The sequence below is a fragment of the Bufo gargarizans genome, chromosome 10 (genome assembly GCF_014858855.1).
Source record: "Bufo gargarizans isolate SCDJY-AF-19 chromosome 10, ASM1485885v1, whole genome shotgun sequence".
Taxonomy (NCBI): Eukaryota; Metazoa; Chordata; class Amphibia; order Anura; family Bufonidae; genus Bufo; species Bufo gargarizans.
Genome location: NC_058089.1, coordinates 23,368,580 through 23,389,262, shown reverse-complemented (window position 1 = coordinate 23,389,262; position 20,683 = coordinate 23,368,580). Strand labels below are relative to the sequence as shown.

The 20,683-nt window shown below is 42.5% G+C and overlaps 1 protein-coding gene across 3 annotated transcripts in view; it reads left to right on the top strand.

The window, feature by feature from the left end:
* The first annotated feature begins 336 nt into the window (after nt 1-336).
* MYRF (myelin regulatory factor) overlaps nt 337-20,683 on the top strand; it is a 143,186-nt gene continuing 122,839 nt past the window's right edge. For all 3 annotated transcript variants that reach the window (XM_044270622.1, XM_044270623.1, XM_044270621.1), the window contains exon 1: nt 337-776. In XM_044270622.1, the coding sequence (XP_044126557.1) occupies nt 731-776 (46 nt within the window). In that variant the 5' untranslated portion in view covers nt 337-730. The remainder of the gene's footprint in view (nt 777-20,683) is intronic.

The following is a 20,683-nucleotide window of genomic DNA, read 5'->3' as shown; positions in this document are numbered from 1 at the left end:
GCCTAAATAATGAAAGTTATTTGCAAATATATTTATAATAAAGTAATATTTAAGTAATTTCATTTTCTTAATTCCCGGAGAACCCCTTTAAGACATTGTGAGTGATACTATGATTTTATCCTGTTTTAATATTTTTTTACAAGGTTTTCTATTAGGCCTATTCACATGTCTCCCCAATGACTCATAAGGACATAACACAGCGTTTAAAAGATACTTACCCAATGCAGATCTATGTGAGCTTTAGACTATATTGCTGAGTATCCACTAGGGGGAGACAAAAAAACATCTTGCTGGACGCATCCTCCCTTGGGAAGGAGCAGTAGGGAGACAAGTTACTACACTAACCCTGACACTGCCCAAAGAAAGGAGAGAAAGAATAGTTCTCAAGATCCTAGAGAAAGCAGAGGAAGAGAGAGTCATGCTCAGTGTCCTGCATGGACATTTTCCAGTGTGTGTTTTGAGGACATAAAGTTTGGAGTAAGAGAAGTCCGTCCCTGGAAGCAGAGGGTCCCATCCCTGGGAGAAGAGTGTCAGTGGACAGCTGAGATCCTTGCATTGATCCTTTTCTGTAGCTTGGTCTAGTGTGACCTGTGTAACCTACTGTCAGCAGTCTCACACCTTTCCTGAAAAGATCTGCTGCCTGGTTCTGGGCAAGGCTAATGAGCTGTAGCTTCATGGCAGTTTGGACTGTACACTCCTAGGACTGTGGGATAACCTCTAGGACAGAGCCATGGAAGTTGTGGATGAGACAGAGGCTTTACAACGCTTCTTTGAAGGTAAGGACAATGGCGTTGAATGTCTGTGGCTAAAATCTGTAGACCTGAACCTGGTGACTGCTCACAATGAGCTTAAATGTTATAGTGGAGACACCTTCTTCAGGTTCTCTCATGAGATACAAGCGTCTTCACTTTATAGATAAGCATAAGGACACAAACGATTAAAAATGGCTAAAACATCAGAATATGTGCCTGGTAGAACAATTTATGGAGAGATATTGTCCTACAGAATGACCAACAGGCAAAAGTCTTGGTCTATGTCAGTGGTAGTCCCTAAGAACTAATTTATGGTAAACTGTTGTACCGATGAAACACATCTCCGTTAGTCCTAAAGATCATCAATCCAAATGGCAAATCACACCTATGGCCACGTAATGTAATTTGTTCTTCAAGGACATATCTTTATCTTTCTCACATGGTCATAGATCAGCGTAACGCAATACACCTGGGGACATTTGTGGTCATGCTCTCGAAGGACAAGCACAGCCACTCAGATAGTAATACATATATCACACCTAACATACACAGCCGCCTTTTATGATATTCGCCATGACCAACCGTACATGACTGAGATTACTCTCACAAGAGAGAATGATGGTGAAAATCTGATGTCAATTCAGTTCCGCATAATAGTTTGAAGGAATGTGAGGAACAACCAATTTTATATGGCTTCCTTTTAAAAGTTTAAATTCATAATGGAAGTAGTGACATTCTTTAGAGCAGATTAGTCCTAAGATTGATATATCTACTCAAGATATTTTTTGTAATGTAACTTTTCCTTTTTTATGGTTTCTTACCTATAGTATATGCTTTTAGACTGTTATTATGGCTTAGTTATTATGTATTAAAAAGGTTCATCTGCTGCTTTGTCGATTTCATTAGATTAAAAAAAAAATGGCCACCAATTCAAAAGAAAACATGTGGTAGGATCTCACCTTTGTTTTTCCAGTACGTAGACAATGTCTTCCCAGATTGCCAGGTGGATTTGTATTCGATTCCATAATGTACGTTCTTGGAAAATTCAGTTTTCTTAGCAATGAAAGCGAATAAACCCAGTGCTAAGTGTACTCATATGGGAATTTTTCTTAATGTTTTTGTTTTTTTAAATCTGGAGAAAATTTGTTATTGGCAAGAATATAATGTTGTCGCTTATAATAAATGCATGTGTGCAGAATCACTGCAATTTTGTAATGTAATTTGTACTCACATTACTGTTCATTTTGCACTTCATCATGAAAACAGGGCGAGTTTTTTAATTTATTTGTTGTGTTTTTTTTTGGGGGAGGGGGGTTTCAATTCAACATTCAATAATATTATTTATAATAATACATTATTATTGTTATTAATATAAATAAATTATAACTAAATATCTGAACAAAAATATTATATATATACATACAAACATATAAACAACATATATAAGTTTACGGTATATTTATGCACACATATACAGTATAAATACATTTTATTTCCCGTACAATAAAATTATAACAAAAAAATTACAAAAAATATATAGAAAATTCAAAATAATATGTAAATATAATATTTCAATCTAATAAAAATTGTGTGAAAAATATAATGATATCTTGAGATATATATATATGAATGAGATAATGGGTTTGTAATTTGGGTATGGGCCACCTGTATGCACCTGTCTTATAACACAGCACACAACTTGCTTTGTTATATACAATACATCTCTATGAACAGTTTGCACTCTTAAAAACAAAAACGTACCATGAAAAAATTTTGCTTGATGTGTTCACCATATCGGGCACCTGCTGGTGGCGCCTTTTTTTTATTTTTATTTTTATTTTTTTTACATTGTCTAGCCTCATTAAATCCCAGTGTATTTATCAGAGTGATTAGCTATGTATTGACTGGCCCATAGGAATGACAGGCTATAGTTGACATCATCATGGCTTCATCTGTCTATGAGACTATTGTAGCGGACGCTGAATCAAGAGGCATCGCGTGGAATATGGCAGGTGAAGAGTGCGCCATTTTGTAAAAGCGCCAGTACTGACTCAACGCCCTCGCTGTGTATACACGAAGGATCTATAGATGTTGCTCAATGCGCAACTTCCATTGTCTTCGCTTGAATGGGCTGAAAGCTTTTCACGGATTTAAGTCAATTTTTCTACATTTTTCAACATTTTTAGTAAATGTGCTTCTAGATATTCCAAATAATAATCTGGATTTAACGGGGCTCAGTGTTCTGGATTATCAGATAGTTACAGATTACTTTTAGGCTATGTGCACATGTGACTGAAACGTTGCAGATTGTTCCCATCCTTTGAACGTATACGTAAAATGGATGCCTCAGACTGATGCCATACAGTAGAGTAGAGTTCCACTTTAAAAATAAAAACATATACTGGACTGTGCAGGATACAAGAACGTGGTGTGCTGCGTTTTTGTATCCTTAGATGACGTGATGATGATGTGATGTCAACCCATCCTTATTTTCGCAAAAATGGCAGCAAATTTTACCGCTGTAATTCCAGTCACCTGTGGACATACCCCTAAAGGGGTTGTGCAGGGGTTTTATATTGATGATAGGTCATCAAAATACCTAATTGGTGGGGGTTCGACACCCGCAACCCTTCCGATCAGCTGTTTGAAGAGGCGGCGCTCCATGCGAGCGATACTGCCTCTTTATTACGTGTCGTATTCCTTGCAGCGGCAGTATAATGAAAAGGAAGTGGGGTGCCGTCTGATCGTCAGGGGTGTTGGGTGTCGGACCCCCGCAGATCAGATATTGATGACCTATCCCTAAGGACAGGTCATCACTATATACTGCCTGCACAACCCCTTTAAGGGAAGAGGACTTCCAGGGAGACGGACCTAAATGCTGTTAACATAAAATACATTATGGGGTCTCATATTGCTTTGTCTACTGTATGTTCTTCTGGTTTTGAGAGATTCCACATTATTTTTCAGCTCTTTATATACTATTATATATACTAGTAGAGATTCTGGACTATCGGGTCCTGGTTTAAATGAATCGCACTGTATTTATCTGTGTAATGCTTTAGGTGTACAGGTGAAATTTGACTTGGAAGGTTCCTCTGGAGAAAGTTATGTGCACCTCACCCCTAGATATGAAAACACATTGGGACGCTTACAAACCTAGCACAAAGGAAAAGCGCAAGAGGTTTCCATAGCAACTGGTCATTGCTCTTCATATGCCAAGGACATCAAACTTCATTGGTTGCTTTGGTTGCTAAGTGAAACATCTGAACATTCCCTTTACGCTAGTTTTAATAAACCTCCTCCATTGGGTGAGAGTTATCCAAGCTGCCACCAAAGAAAAGTAGAACAGTTGCCCATGGCAACCAATCAGAACACAGCTCTTATTTTCCAGAGGCCATTTTTACAATGAAAGAAGCAATCTGATTGGATACCATGGGATAGTTTATATATATTTTTTTATAGCTATTTCTCATTGGTTAATGGGTGTAAAACACATGCTGACAAAATCCATAGCAGTTCCCCTTGAACGGAGGCGTTATTTGAAGCCCCTAGGCCCCAGTGCAAATCTCTTACCACCCTATCATGTGCCAGTTGTAATACCGATGCATTCTTACATGGCAAAGGGCGCTGTGGGCCCACTGAGGCACCAGGGTCCAGGGGTGACTATCACTTCTGCACACATGTACATCAGATGCATTTTTATGGCCCTTTTTTAGTGCTGTTTTTCTCTTCAGAACGGCTTGCACTGCTTTTTTCAGAGATCTTTTTCTCTATATAGAAGGATGGAAAAACACATGAAATAATGCTGCTTTAAAAAAAATAAAAATAAAAATCAGCGGACATAAAAAAACATCTATATTGAAAAAATTCCAATAGTAAAAAATTGCATAGGTGTCTTGCATTTTATAATCCCATAGATTTTTAGCTTACACGTAAAGTTGGCTCTTTTCCCACAAGAAAACAACCCAAAAAAGGCATGTAAAACAGGGTAATAAAAAAGCACAAAAAAGGCAAAAACTGTGATTTAGCCTTGAACAGTGCCCAATATGGGGATAGGTATGCACCAACAGATGGTACAGTACAGGGCACCATCTAGTGTAAGGCGGGTCCTCACGATTGTAACACCATGAGACCTGCGCGTTTTGGACTCTAAATCCCATTTGAAATGAAAGTGAAAGAACAGTGATGTTCGGTATAATGGAGTAACCTTGCTCCTTATATCTAGAACTGCATTCAGAGGAAGTAAAGCTGTAAAATAGATCATGGAAATCTAAATGGATCATAGTTACATGGAGATATTTGCTCCATCCCTTTCGACGGTTGGCAGGTATCACAAATTTTTTAAGGCATTTCACAGGCATTTTGTGCAACATTTTTAAGATTAGGACCATATGGCACGGTCGTTTCATCGTTGCGACGCAGCCACACCGCAGTCGAGTACCACGCGTAGTATGAGCCACAAGCTATTGTTAACTAATGAAGACCTCACTGTTTGGTAGGTCTGCATTGTTAATGGCTGTGCGTTATTGAAGGTGCTTCGCAGCCACTAAAGGGGTTGTCTCATCTTGAACATTGGGGGCATATCACTGGGATGTACTTCGAATGTCTGATAGGTATGGGTCCCACCTCTGGGACTCGCACCTATCCTTAGAACCAAAGTGCCGGAGGGTGGGAGTACCAAAAATAGTTGAGCGCTGGCTTGGTTATTTCCGTAAACCCCATAGAAGCGAATGAAGCGGTGGCTGCACTTACGCAGTGCACTTCCCAATAATTTCAATGGAACTTCCGATAATAACCAAGCCAGTGCTCGGCTACTTTCGGCACTCCTATAGAAATGAATGGAGTATGGTCGAGCATGCGCGGTGCACCCTCCGTCTCTTTGCGGGCTCCGTTTTTAAGGATAGCAATATGCCCCCAGTGTCCAAGATAAGACAAACCCTTTAACAATGCAGACTGACTAAAGAGTGTGGTCTCCTTGGTTTAACAAGAGTCAGCTGTGGCCTGGACGGCTGCACGGTACCCAACCGCAGCGCGGCCGCGTCTCAACTGCGCAGTGTGGTTGTACCCTTAGTGAACACCAGCTCCAGGTGTTGCATGGAAGTCTGTGGGAAATTAGAGAGAAGACTATGGGGAAACTGCTGAAAAAAATCCATGCCTATTGTTTGTAGTGCCTTTAATATTTCACTAGTTTTTGAGAGAAGCTTCATGGGCCGTAGACACAATGGTCAGGAGCGGACCCCCAATGACTTCTATGGGAGAGTTACCTAGGCATGCTCTGTGATCCTAGCAGAGCTCAGGGGGAAGTACATAGGTGTGATATCACCTATTGTGAATGGTGGATCCTGTTTTTCTATACAAAGGTGTTACTTGTCATTGTAATTCTGTCTGTGCTGATAATGACTACTCAAAAGTTACCTGTACAGAACGGGGAACCATTACTTTTTATTAGACCTTTACTGCAGATTTCTGGCAATTTATTTGTAAATTGGAATGGCATGTCATAGAGTCATAAGAATAGATGCACCAGATCTCATATTACATGGGGAATGCATATAGTTACCAAAACATACATGTCAGGATAGGGGACAGATCCTCTTTAAAGGGCTTTTCCAGGCTTTTAATATTGATTACCTATCCTCAGGATAGGTCATCAGTATCAGATTGTCGGGGATACGACAACTGGCGCCCCCGCCGATCAGCTGTATGAAGAGAAGGCAGGTGCCGTGTGCGCTTGACGTCTCCTGTCTCTGTCCCTGCTCGCCATAGACATAGCAGCGAGCAGGAAGATAGACAGGAGACGTTATGTGGAGTAAACGCTGTATGTGACTATATTACCTACAGTGGAACGTCTATGAAACCCAGCACTGTAGGACTGAGTTAATTGGGTATCTTTGCTTCCAGAGCATTCCTGCAAAGAGGTATCTCTCAGAAAAAGAGAACCATCTCGTTAGTGCCGTCTATGTTTCCTGGCCCTAACTTAGGACCAAATCTTTAACTGGACCTGTCACCACGCCTGACATGCCTGTTTTAGAAAATAATTGTATTCCACATGGAATTCCAATTTTGGAGCATTTCATCTCATGACTCTATGTTGTGCCGTTCCTCTGTTATTCCAATTAGAATTCCAACTTCTTGTTGGAATGATAGAGGATTGGCACAGCATAGAAGTCATACAAGTAGACACTCCAGAAACAGACATGTCAGGAGTAACAGGTCCTCATTAAACGGTTTCTTCAGTTTTGTAATTTGAGGGATTCCTTTCATTAGTGGAGGAGTTTTACTCCGGCATTTGACAGTAGGGTCCCTTGTTCAACCTCTCTCTTTCATATTTATATGGGGAAAATAGACATTTTTATTTTTTTTACTTTGGTCATAAAAAGATCTAACCTTCCTTCTAGTTTACCTGCATCTAGGCTCTTTGGTCCAACTGGTGGAGTCACCAAGGAATGGCATTACAGCAGTTCTTCATACTTCATAGTATAACCCCGGCAGCCGAACAATAATGCCGTAACAGTAATGATATGGGAAAGGGAATAAAATGTAACCTATAATTTGGATATGCCTAATGTTTTTGTAAGGGCTTATACACACCACTGTAATACGGCAGCCATAAGTGAGGCCCAATGGTGGATATGAATAAGGTTTTATATAAAGGGACATGGTGGGTTCCTCTGTTGAACTCATATGGAAAAGTCATGCCATGTTCCTTCAGATGCCATGCAGAGAATAAGGAACGGATTCCGCGTGGAAGCACCATACGGTGACATGTGGCAAGTTTACCGCTCTGTAGCAAGGGGCCCTAGGGCAGTGATGGCGAACCTATGGCACGGGTGCCAGAGGTGGCACCCAGAGCCCTCTCTGTGGGCACCCGCACCCTGGAAAAAGTCTATGGTGTACCAAAATGCCTTAGACTTTTCCTGCCATCCATCAGCGCAGGGCGCTCTATGAACTGCACAGGCAGCGCACTGAATGTAGGCAGGCTATTATAGCTAAATGATAAAGTACATGGAAGATATACTATATTGGACTGCAGTATCCAGGTTACATTCCATGTTAGCACTTTGCGATAAATAAGTGGGTTTTGGGTTGCAGTTTGGGCACTCAGTCTGTAAAAGGTTCACCATCACTGCCCTAGGGTGTTAGGCAACAGGTGGATACTTCCTCAAAGCTTATAAATATGGCTGTAGGTGGAAGCGCATGACTTCTTTGTTTGTTTCTGCATGGTATGCTTCTTGTACCGCACCTTATCGACTAGAAATCCAGTACGTAAACTGTGCACGATGATGTCAAGAGGTGGACCTCCTCTAACCAACAGCATTGGACTAGAGGAGGACAGACTGTGCCTTGCCAGCAGATTTGTTTTGTCTCAGGTGAAATCAGAGTCTTGTATGGATTTGAAGGTACAGATATCTTATTGATGTGAGATGACAGATCTTCGAAGGTTTTCCTGATCTTCGTGTCAGTCAAAGCTGTTTTATTAATCACGAGTCACGAAGCAAAAATTGATAGCTGAGTAACACATTAGAAAGAAACAGAAATCTGAAGTTATAGGCTATTACCAAATAGTATCTGCACTGTAAATAAATTCAGAAGAAGTTCCTTGTAGGACACATCTTCTACCTTGACTAAGAGCTTTGGTTCCTCATAGACATCTACTGTATGTAGGAAGCAGCTATAGCCCATTTGCATGCAATTTTTTGGTGTCAGTGTGGGAAGACTATAGTTAATGTTAAATTAGTTCTTGAAAATCCCTTTAAGAAAGAGCAGCAAGAAAAAAGAAAAAGAATAAGAGCTCCCAATACATATGTTAAACATACCCATAGGCCCTCTATTATAGTGACGGAGACCAAGAGAACGTTCGTTTGGTGGTATCCAATGGGCTTTCTGATCTTTGTACTGCATGGAATAGCACGGCAGAATTATTTATTCCCTATAGAAGTAACCAGTAAAAAAACAACAACAATGAAATGTATACTGGGCGGTATGTACTTTTTAACAGGAGTGTCTTTGGGTGAAGGATGCCACTCAGTAGCGTCCATTAAATTCATTTCATTAAAAGTTTCTGTTGGGAAATTCTCCTAATGGCAGGCACAGTGTGAAAAGAGCTTTGAGAGCAATTTCAGGTGAGCCACATATAAGCACCATAAAAAACCCTAAGGATTTACATACCACAGAGGCAATCCATGTGGCTGCTATGGGTTCCTTGGAGTAAGGGGACCAATTCTTGCTTATTCCCATCTACTGGTGGTGGTGAGAACCTGTGCACTCCAGAGGAGAATGTATGTACCACAGAGCCAACCCATGTGGCTTCTATGGGTCCCTTGGAGGAAGGGGATCAAGAAGGGTGGGGACTGGCCATATATCCTACAGAGAAATTTCCCTGTGGGCTAAAGCCTAGGGGTGCGCCCAAGCCCTCCTCACGACCGCTGGCCAGGAACATAACGATCTGATGCTCTCAGCATTAATTAATGCTGGAAGCATCAGGTACTTATGCACCTGGCCAGCTGCCGCAAGTGCCCTCAAGAAATTAAACTTTGTAACATGGCAGTATTTTATGCTGCACTGTGGTATTTGTTTTAGCTGGGGAGGTATTTTGTGCTGCACTATGGTATTGCTGGCCACGTTTAATCGTGTTGTCCTTGCCTACTTTTGGCTTGTGTTGGCCATGCCTACTTGTGTTGCCCTGCCTTCTTTCAATTCGAACTCCCCTACAACTTAAAGCCACTTTTATTTTATTTTTTCCAAGCCCACTTTAAGTTTCTAGTCCATCCTTGGGACCAAGTCTTGGTTATTCCCATCTACTTTACAATTAGTGGTGAGAACCTATGCAGGATCTCATCTCTAGAGAAACTTAAATAAACTCAAGTATGTACATACCATACAGGCCACCCATGTGGCTGCTATGAGCCCTTGGAGAAAGGGGGCCAAGTCTTGGTTGGTCCCATCTACTTTACTAGTAGGCGGTGAGAATCTGTGCAAGCCATTATCTCCAGGGGAATTTCAGGGAACTCCATGTGGCTGCTATCGGGCCCTTTGAGAAAGGGTCCAAGTCTTGGTTTGTTCCATCTACTTTACTACTAGGCAGTGAGAACCTGTGTAGGACCTCATCACCAAGGAATTCAAGGATGTACATACCACAGAGGCTATCTATGTAACTGCTATGGGGCCCTGGGAGAAAAGGTCCAAGTCTTGGTTAGTCCCATCTACTTTACTATTATGTGGTAAGAACCTGTTCAGGACTCCCATCTCCAGTTAGGGTCATGCAAAGGCAGTGGAGGGGGAGAAAACCACCAGTCCTGTTTGGCAAAACCCATGACTATGAAGGGAGCTCAGTTTAATCCTCACTATGGAGCCCTAACCGACATTTTTGGATATGTCATATAAGACTGCTCCAGTGACCAGGTAGATGTTTTCTATCCCATTAGGAAAATGAATTGATAAATTACAGGAACATTTTGCATTTTCTGTAAATTCTCTCCTGTGATTCACATCCTGAGGATGGGGGTTGGGGGGTCGTTCCTATAACTGCAGCAGGGCTGTCCGAAACTGACAGAGTTCAGGTGTTTTTTGGGAATGCAGGTTGTTTGTGACTGTTTATAGTACCTGACCGGCTGCATCATATTGTTGGAGAAGCTCGAGGTGAGCTTGGATGACCCTTGGCTGGCATTTCAATAGAAACTGGGCCCTCTGGAGGGGAAGAGTTACAGCAGTCTGCAAATATGTGGCACCCCCAGCTCTCAGCTAATTTATGAGATAAGAGGCTGTAAAAAAAAATGGGTATTGGAAAAAATGTTTAGAGAAAAAGAGAAAAGTTGGGGGAGGTGTACAGCTTGGATCTTCCAGGAGAGGCCATGTGTACAAAGTGTAACCCCTTCAGTCCGGCCCTAGCTCTAAGACGCCTTATCTTTCCCTCTTTCAGCTGTTTGAAAATCTCCAAGTTTGGACTCTATAAAATAACAACATGGAATCAGCCCAGATTAATGGATTCCTCAATGCCCGCCTGCTTATATAAACCACGTAAATCATATGTTGTTTATAGAACAAAAGCTAGAGGGTCCTTTAAAGGGGATTTGTCAGATTTAAGGAAATTCTCAAGAGATTTAAACTTTGGAGTGTAAAAATATCTCCAAATTCCGACAATTTACAGAGTATTTTGATTGTCTTTGCCCCGAAATAGACCTTTTTTTAAAAAAAGTCCAAGACACATCATAAAAATATGATCTATGATATAAGGTTTTCAGCTGGGACCATCACCCAGTCTCAACCTAGGAGGCTGCATGTGTCCGCTCATTCTCTGTGGAAATTAATGAGAGTCGTAGATACCTATTCTGGGACAATTCCTTTAAGTGGCCATGTTGATAATTGCTATTATAATAGTCTTTGTTTTGCTGCAGACATGTTGAGGATCATATATAGATCTATGAGACTGATGAAGGACATCAAACTTGAGGCACTTGCCTAAAACTGGATCTCATAAATACACAAATATATTTCAAATAAATTAATGCTAGAAATGCTGTAATTTAGAATTATAACTTTGTTTTTACAGTGAATTTGTTTTTTGTTTTCAACCCAACATTCTGTGCTGATTAATTCCTTGAAGGGGCTGTCCAGCCTATACTAAGTGATGGCCTATTCTTAGGATAGGTCACCACTAGCTGATTGGCGGGGGTCCAACACCACATACCCTGGCCAATCAGCTTTTTAGGTGTTGCTTTATCAGCCATGTAGTGGAGGATCCTCGGTACTACAGCGCTGTTCCCTTTGAAGTCCGCGGGAGCAGTGCTGTGGTAACAAGCTCCCTCCACTATAAGACTGATGGTGCTAACTTCCAGCAATGAAGCTACACCCAAAAATCTGATTGGCGAGATTGAGGGCTGTTGGTCCCCCTCTGATCCGCTAGTAATGGCCATTCCTGAGAATAGGCCATCACTTAGTAAAAGCTGACAACCCCTTTAATATATCTGTATAATGGATGGAGTGCTCTTTTATGATAGAGTGCTCAGTATCCCCTGCATAGACATGGGAAGAGATAAAATTAGCTTGAGGGATATTTTTAAACTTAGTGTGCATTGTAGTAATTTGCACCAAATTTATTGAATGTTAATGTTTGATAATTTTGGTGCATCTTTAATGTTAACACTCCTGCCTTGAGATGTTACACCACCCCATTACTTTAGTAAGAGTGTGCCAATTTTTACAACTTTATGAAAAGTCACAATTGATAAATCTGGCTTAAAAAAGCTCTGCAGCTTAATCACGTCCACTTTCCTACCCTCTTTTCAAACTGGAGTGAGTGATGTAAAAATGCAGAAAGTTAAAAAGTTTTTGTGCAAATAAGCCCAGAAAAATTAACCTTATTTGGTGACTTTTGATATGTTGACCTCAATAATAAAACAGTATGAATTAAAGGGGTTATCCAACCCCTATAATGACCCCTCCAATACCGGGCCCCTCAAAGAGGATGTCCATCCCCATTCCTTTTTTTAAAAACAGTTCACAATAGTGTAAAATTGCCAAAGGAGTAATACCTTACCATTTCTGTGCGACCCGGTGCCAACCCTCCCCTGGTCCCCTGCCAGTCCCTGTCTTTCTGCTCCAGCAATGATGTTTCAACACGACATGTAACCGCTGCCGCCAATTACTTGCGTTGATTATGTCGACCCACGGAGGTCACTGCTGCAGTGGTTACACATCCATTACCAGAGCAGTAGGAACAGTAACCGGAGGGGGACCGGAAAAGCTTCAGCAGCAGAGCAGCGGGGGAGTGGGAAGGTATTACCCACAACATAGTTTGTAGTGAGGTCCCATCCCTTCGCCTACCTAGGCAGCTCTGAAAGTAGAGGCAACCAGTCCTGCTAACATTCTAGGACAGGTTGGTGGCGGTCATTTTAAATTATTCCCAGAGAAACCCTTTAAGCACGGATCCCATGCATCATGGTTGATGGTGGGAGGGAACGTTTTAATTAACTTCATGGTCATGACATTTATGGCACTTACATCTCATGGATGTAAGCTATTACATCCAAAGCAAAAACCTCCAATGCAAGGAGGAAAACTTTAATTTCGGACATCACAAGGGCTAATCTCCGGATTACATTACCGCCATATGCTTCATTTTTTCATGACATGGTTATCCAAGCAAGATTTCTGGAAAGAAGCACATTCCCTTCACAGCAACCGCAAGATCTGATGACCAAATTGTATCATACCAATAAGACCTTCGTGCTATTCCAGTGACCATCTTCATATGAGGCCATCACTACTTTCTCACAGCAGGAAGTTAATCATAGAAATAAAAAAGATGCAACTTCCCTTTTAAAAGCAGCTGGATGACAATATTGGGAATTGGCAATGTCCACCATATGCCCCTACAATCTTGGTGTAATCCTAGATAAGGGTAGCAGTTGCTTTGAAGCTGCACCTTTTGCCTTTGTCGGCTTTCATTGTTCTACAATTTGCTGAATACGTTATGACATTATTAGGGACTCCACACCCTCCCTGCAGCTGCTTGTAATTCTTCTCCTTGGTGCTGGTGGCAACATCAGGGTCTCTCTTTTATTCTATGTGCACTTTACATATTCCTCTGTTCTCAATGCTATGCCTGAAATGTCTGATAGGTGCTGGTTCCATCTCTCTTCAGGCCCAAAACTATCTCGACTACTTTTGAAACTCCCATAGAGGTGAATGGAGAGAAAGAAGTTCATGCACAACCACCCCTCCATTTTTAGCAGTCACAAGACAGGGATGGGGGACCCCTGTTCGTAGATGAAGATACCAGAGGTGGGACCTGCTCCTATCGGACATTTATGGCATATCCTGTGGATATGCCATAAATGTTGACTTGAGAATAACTTTTTAAACTATATTTCACTTTTATTTTTACCATTTTTCTCCCATTTTTTTATTTTATTTACCTCATTTGCAGTTTTCTCTTATCCCCCATGCTTTAATCCTACTTCCTAGTTGGTCATGTGTCTGCTGTCCCATCATGCCTAAGGGCAGTGAGATGTGTCCTGACATCAGCAGATCATGTGACCCTAGCCACGCCCCCTTGTTCATATCAATAACGTTTTCTACGATCTATATTACAAGGCTCCAATGCAGGGCGTAACCTACAGTCAAAACAGATTTTCCACAGGGTGCAATGGTTGGCCGATAACTTTAAGGTACTTTTGATAAATGGTGATATTTGGGGAAAATGATATAACATCGATATCTTATGGATGAGATACATCTATATTAGTGCCATGTCTAAGTCTGATATCTCAAAATGTTAACTTCTGTTCAATGAATCTTAAAGGGTTTTTCCAGGAATTTTTACTTATGGCCCTCAGTATGTCTGAGCTAATGAAAGACTTATCTTATTTGCTACCCACAGCTCCAATCCTGCACTTTGGTGCCTATTTGGCCATATTCTGGTCCCCAGCTTGTTTACTTCTGGCAGGGGTATGGACAAGGTCAGCTGCAGCCTCGGGGCACCTCACCCCTGAAGCCAGTTATTAGCTGCAGCCGTTCAGGTGACCATGTCCATACTTCAGCCAGAAGTAAACAATCTGGGATCGGAAAATGGACACAGAAAACCAATTTACAGTTTTTTTTTTTAGGGTGCTTTGACTAGATGAAGACATATGCAGATCCTGCATATCAGGAGCGTTGCTAGGGTCAGAAGACATCCGGGGCACAAGCCCACGTGAAGCCACGCCCCACCCTATTAAGCCACGTCCTCATCGCCACCGGGGGGGGGCTTCACAGTAGTGATTAAACCCTTTCAGCAGTCCCCCTTCAGTGAATAGGGGAATGCTGAAAGGCGTTAATAATTACAGTGAAGGGCCTAGCCATCTCGGCAACCCCACAGATCATCCTAACCTATGGTCAGCCTAATTTAAAATTAAGCAAACCCCCCAACTATAAACGAAATCACAGAAGTTGGAACACATCAACCCCCCTTGTACTTGTTCCGCTACTTGCAGGCTGCGTGGGCATGAGTTCAGAACTTCAGTCACTTCGGACCCTTGCCGCGGGAGGTCAAGGGTCTCGTGGGATCATGCTGTGGCGCATGATCCCACGAGACCCTTGACCTCCCGCGGCAGGTCTCGCGGGATCACGCTTCGCAGAACAGAATTGCGGACCGAAGTGACTGAAGTTCTGAACTCATGCCCGCGCAGCCTGCAAGTAGTGGAACAAGTACAAGGGGGGTTGGGGGTGATCTGTGGGATTGCCCAGATGGCTAGGAATAGCCTAATAAAAAAAAAAATCCTACCAGCATAAACATTTGGGGCACTGGACAAAACATCCGGAGCTCCAGCCCCAAATGTTTTGACCTAGCGACGCCCCTGCTGCATATATTATTGTTATGACTTAAATCAAATGATAGGCATGATACACCGTTGTGTAATCCACCAGGTTGACATCATCTGGAGAAATCAGCCCAAAAGGACATCGAAGATCTCATTGCAGGAGATGTGCCTGCCCGATCTGTGGCAGGGGTCCGGCAGTCACTGATAGCTGGACCCCTGCTGCATGTGCCGGCATCTGTGAAATCACCGATGCCGGCACATTAACCCTTGTCCATGCGGGGATCGGAGCTTCTGGTCCCTGTGCTGCTGTGAAGGGGACCCGATGGCAGGGAAGACCTTTTTTTGGGGGGATGTTATAAGGCTTAGAAGTTTAGAAGCAAATCTTGAAATTTTTCAGAAATTTTCACAAACCCACTTTTTAAGGATCAGTTCACGTCTGAAGTCACTTTGTGAGGCTTACATAAAAGAAATAAATTTGGTATTTTTTTTATAAATAAAAATACATATTTTTTTACTCCATTTTACCAGTGTCATGAAGTACAATATGTGACGAAAAAACAATCTCCGAATAGCCTGGATAAGTCCATGCGTTTTAAAGTTATCACCACATAAAGTGACACTGGTCAGATTTGCAAAAAAATGGCCTGGTCCTTAAGGTGAAAATGAGCCCGGTCCCTAATGGGTTAAACTGAGCACGCTCAATCACCTCAGTGAGATGGACAAAAAATAAGGGAAAGAACAAACAGCAAATACCATTTGCTATAAATACACCTTGGATCAAAATGGATGTCCATTACATACACTAACCCACCACATTTTACACTTTTTTCCTGTTGGGTTAAGCGATTATATTGATTTTGTAGTAAAGTATGAAGCAAATATTAACCATTGGATAACGCGTTACAAAGACTGATATTTACAATGTTGTTCCTCATTGTTCTGTACATGAAAGCCTGTGTAATGTAAAAGAAAAAATCATTGATCAAAAGGAAAAAGTTGCTGGTTTTAGAACAATAAATGTAGGCAAACATGTCAAAAAATGGGCACCTTACTAGGGGTTATTCTTGGTTATTATATTGGATTTACAGTAGATATAGAACTATTGTGGGGTGACAAAAAAAATCTAAATCTACCCCGATATATGTAAGTCAGTGCAAAGCCTCATGTATACGTGAAAGTTGTGTTTCTAGAGCAGACTTAGACAGGGTGCTGGATCTCCTTAAGGTTCCGTTCACACGTCCATAGTTCTGGGTCCACATCCAATTCACAATTCTGCGGAACAGGTGCGGACCTATTCATTTCAATAGGGCCGCAAAAGATGTGGACAGCACACCACGTGGTGTCCGCATCCGTAGTTCCATTCCGCGGCCCCACAAAAACATAGAGCATGTCCTATTCTTGCCCGCAATCGCGCACGACAAAAGGCATTTCTATTATAGGGCCGACCACGTGCAGTTCGCAAAATACGGAATGCACGCGGCCAGTATCAGTGTTTTGCAGATCCGTGTGAATAGGCCCTAAAGGGACCAGTCCTATATGGAGAGTTCCTGGAAGCATTGCATGGTATGGGGACTTATTGGCAATGCTCCATGGGAAACAAATATGGAAAGAGGTATCTCCAAAGAAAGAGAACCATTTTGCCAAAGCCATCTATTGGAAGTGGGTCCCTATGAGTCAAGATCCGACTGACGAGGTGGGGAGATGGTTCTCTTTCTTAGGAGATACCGCTTTGCATACTTCTAGAGGAGAAAAATAGTAATACGGCATCTAAAGGAACATGGAACAGATTTATATGGAAGCCAACAGGAGAAACCTTGCTGTGCCATTGCCACCATATGAAATTGGAGATGTATGGCGTTACAGAAGGGTCCCCTAGACTTCTATAGGTACCGTATTATCGCTTCATGCAACTCATCCAGTGACAGTAATAACCAAAACATAGGAACAGTCCGTTATCATGATATTATCCTCACTTGTCAAAAATATGCTTGTGTATTTTAAATTAAAGGGTATTGATGACCTGTCCACAAGATAGGTCATTAATATCTGAACGGTGGAGGTCCAACTCAGACAATCCCAGACAATCAGCAGTTTGAAGACTGTCTGAGCGCCGTGCCCTCCTCAGACCATATCAAGCACAGACCCCCACCGATCACTAGAATGAGTCAAGAGAAGAGATCACATAGCGCATTCTCTCTCCAGACGGCAGGAGATGAGCTCAATAGAAGTCTATGGGCCGTCCCAATTCCATCCTCTGCAGTGAGGAGAGAGACCCACATATAAGAGCTCTTCTCCGTCCTCGCTCTAGGAATTGGTGGTGGTGGGGGGTCTCAGTAGTTAGACCACCACCATCAAAAGTTTTCATATGTCTACCACATACACGATATAGCTAAATTTCGTAGTTCGTTGATTGGGCAGTGTTATTTATACAACTTTACGGCACTTTTATTTGGGTACTGTATCATTCTGGAACTTTGATACGGTTATATAGAAGATGCACCATAAAGAGGATGTCAATAGAAGGAACTGTCCCTCCATATTCATTCCTGAAGCACCAAGACAATTGAGTGCTGATGATTGTCTGACAGTCATGAAGGTAATCTATATCAGCTTGAGGGGAGTCCAACTCCCAGCACCCCTGCCGATCAGCTGAGATGTGCGCCGCAGCCTTTTTACAGCATACCAAACACAGCACCGTATTTTGTATAGTGGCTATTGTTGGTATTGCAGCTCAGGCCCGTTCACCTGAATGGGGCTGAGCTGCGTCGAGGCCATTGGTGGCTAACCGTTTAGAGGCCGAGTGCCCAAACTGCAACCCAAAACCCACTTATTTATTGCAAAGTGCCAACACGCAAATTTACCCTGAATACTACAGTCCAGTATAGTATATCTTCTATGTACTTTATCATTTAGCTACAATAGCCTGCCTATATTCATCTGGGGTGATCTAGCCTTTCTGCTGCCTGAGTCGAAAACTGAAACGGCACCCCCTCCATGCCAATTTCTTAACCTAACCCCTTTGCCACAATTAAAGCGCTCATTGCCCATGGCCCTTCCGCTGGCCCCCTCTTGCCCCTACCTGGTGCTGCCCGAGGCGATTGCCTCACCTGGCCTCATTGGTGGTGCACCCTGCCTGTGCTGTTCATAGTGGGCCCTGCGCTGATGAATGGCAAGAAAAGTCTAAGGCATATTGGTACACCTTAGACTTTTTCCAGATTGTTGGTGTCCACAGAGTGCCACCTCTGGAACGCGTGCCATAAGTTCACCACCACTGGTCTAGGCCATGTGACCGATGAATATGACATTACCGGCCTAGGAAAAGGCTGTGGTGCTGACTTTAGCTCTATGGGCACTTCATACTGCAGATCGGTGTGGGGGGCCGGAGTTGGACCTCCACCAATTTGATATTGATTACATATCCTGAAGAAGGATCCTCAGTATCTTATCTGGCCGGGTTAACCTTGCAGACTGTCCTAGTCGTATGAAATCTGCCTCTCTGAGAACACATTTTGCTCTTTTAGGTTAAGCACACATTACACATACAAGACAGTGCAGTGTTGAGGGATTTCGGTTATCTACCGTATGGCACTCTGCAGATGGCAGGTGTGATAAGTTAATGGACATTTGCAGAATCATTTGCTCGTGTTTTGTGACTTGAGCCGAACAAATGTCGCTCTGTTTGTTCATTTTATTGTGTTTTCTTAGCTAGAGAAACAGAGCGCAATAGTGAAGCCATAAACTAACATTGTGGAATAACAGAGGTTGGGCTTTACAGACCTGGATACCAGTAATCTGTAGACACTAGTGACCTGTCAGTTAGGGCCCATTCAACCGACCGCATGTTGTTTGCCGTCCGCAAAATGCGGATCCGTTGTTCCACACAAATCTCTAACGTCTATTCCGTGATACTTCTGCATCAGTTCCTCATGTCCACAAAATACAGAAGGTTTGTTTCCATGTGTCTTCTGTTTTTTTTGACATGGGCATTAAAGTTTCCGGACACAGATCCGCAAAATGTAAATTGCATATGGAACACATTCTGTGTGCGATCCGCATTTTTGCGGTACCAAAGATTTCAACGGGGCCACGGACCGCATTTTGTGGACAAGTATAAGACATATTCTGTGTTTTATGCGGACATACGGAAACGGATAGCACGCGGTGTGCGGTCCCGTAGAAATGAATGGGTCTGCATCTGAGGAATGGATGCGGAAAGAAAAATACGGTCGTGTCAATGGGCCTTTACCCTGTAAGGTCAGGTATTCAGTGGCTGAGCCACCATCTATCACACTGGTATGTTCCCCATTATTTTAGGTTCACATCTGTGTTTTAAATTCCGGTATTCTGTTCCGGCGTCGCAACAAATTACCAGAATTGACAGATTTGGCATATGCCAGACACTGCTGGTGACAGATCCCATTTAGGAATGCATGCAGCGGTATTTTGTCAGTCTGTATTCATGCTGGCGGGGTGTCCTGATCCGGCAATTCCAGTATTCTGTTCCTATGCCGGAATAGAATACCAGAATTTAAATCAACGTGAATGTAGCATAATTTTGAAGTAGTTAAAGGGGTTTTCTGAGATTACGGGCCGTATGGCGTTTTCAGTGTTTTGCGGGCCGTTTTTAACAGATCCGTTTTTCCTTTTTTTGTTTCAGTAGTGTTTCCGGTTCCGTTCCGTTTTTTCCATTCCGTTTTTCCGTATGGCATATACAGTAGACAGTAATTACATAGAAAAAATTGGGCTGGGCATTACATTTTCAATAGATGGTTCCGCAAAAACGGAACGGATACGGAAGACATACGGAGTACAATCCGTATGTGTTCCATTTTTTTTGCAGACCCATTGACTTGAATAGAGCCACGGAACGTGATTTGCAGGGAATAATAGGAAATGTTCTATCTTTGAACGGAAAAACGGAAATATGGAAACGGAATGCACACGGAGACACTTCAGTTTTTTTTGCTGACCCATTGAAATGAATGGTTCAGTAGAAGTAACTCATACTGAAATAAAAAAACAGCCAGTATACTGAACGCCAAAAACGTTTGTGTGCATGAGCCCTAACTGATGACCTATTCTCTAGATAGGTCATCAGTATCTTGATTGGTGGGGGCCCAACGCCTGGAAATCCCAATTAGGGATAAGCGAATCGACTTTGGATGAAACATCCGAAGTCGATTCGCATAAAAATTAATTTCCATACTGTACAGAATGAGTGCTCCGTACAGTATTAGAATGTATTGGTGCTCACTCCGTACAATGTTTAGCTGTTTGAGAAGGAACAGTCGCTTGCAGCTGAAGTGAATAGGGCTGAGCGTGATACCAAGGACGGCCACTATACAATGTACGGCGCTGTACTTGGTGAGCTGTGATTGCTTCTCAAACAGCTGATCGGCGGTGGTCCTGGGTATCTGACCAACACCGATCAGATACTGAAGATAGGTCCTTGGCGTTTTGCTCCCTGCTTGTTAAAGGCCATCTGTCAGCAGATTTGTCCCTATGACACTGGCTGACCTGTTACATGTGCAGCTGATGTATCATGTTAATATCTGCCCGCATTGCTGAGAAATATGATTTTCTTTATTATATGCAAATGAGCCTCTAGGAGCAACGGGGGCGTTACCATTA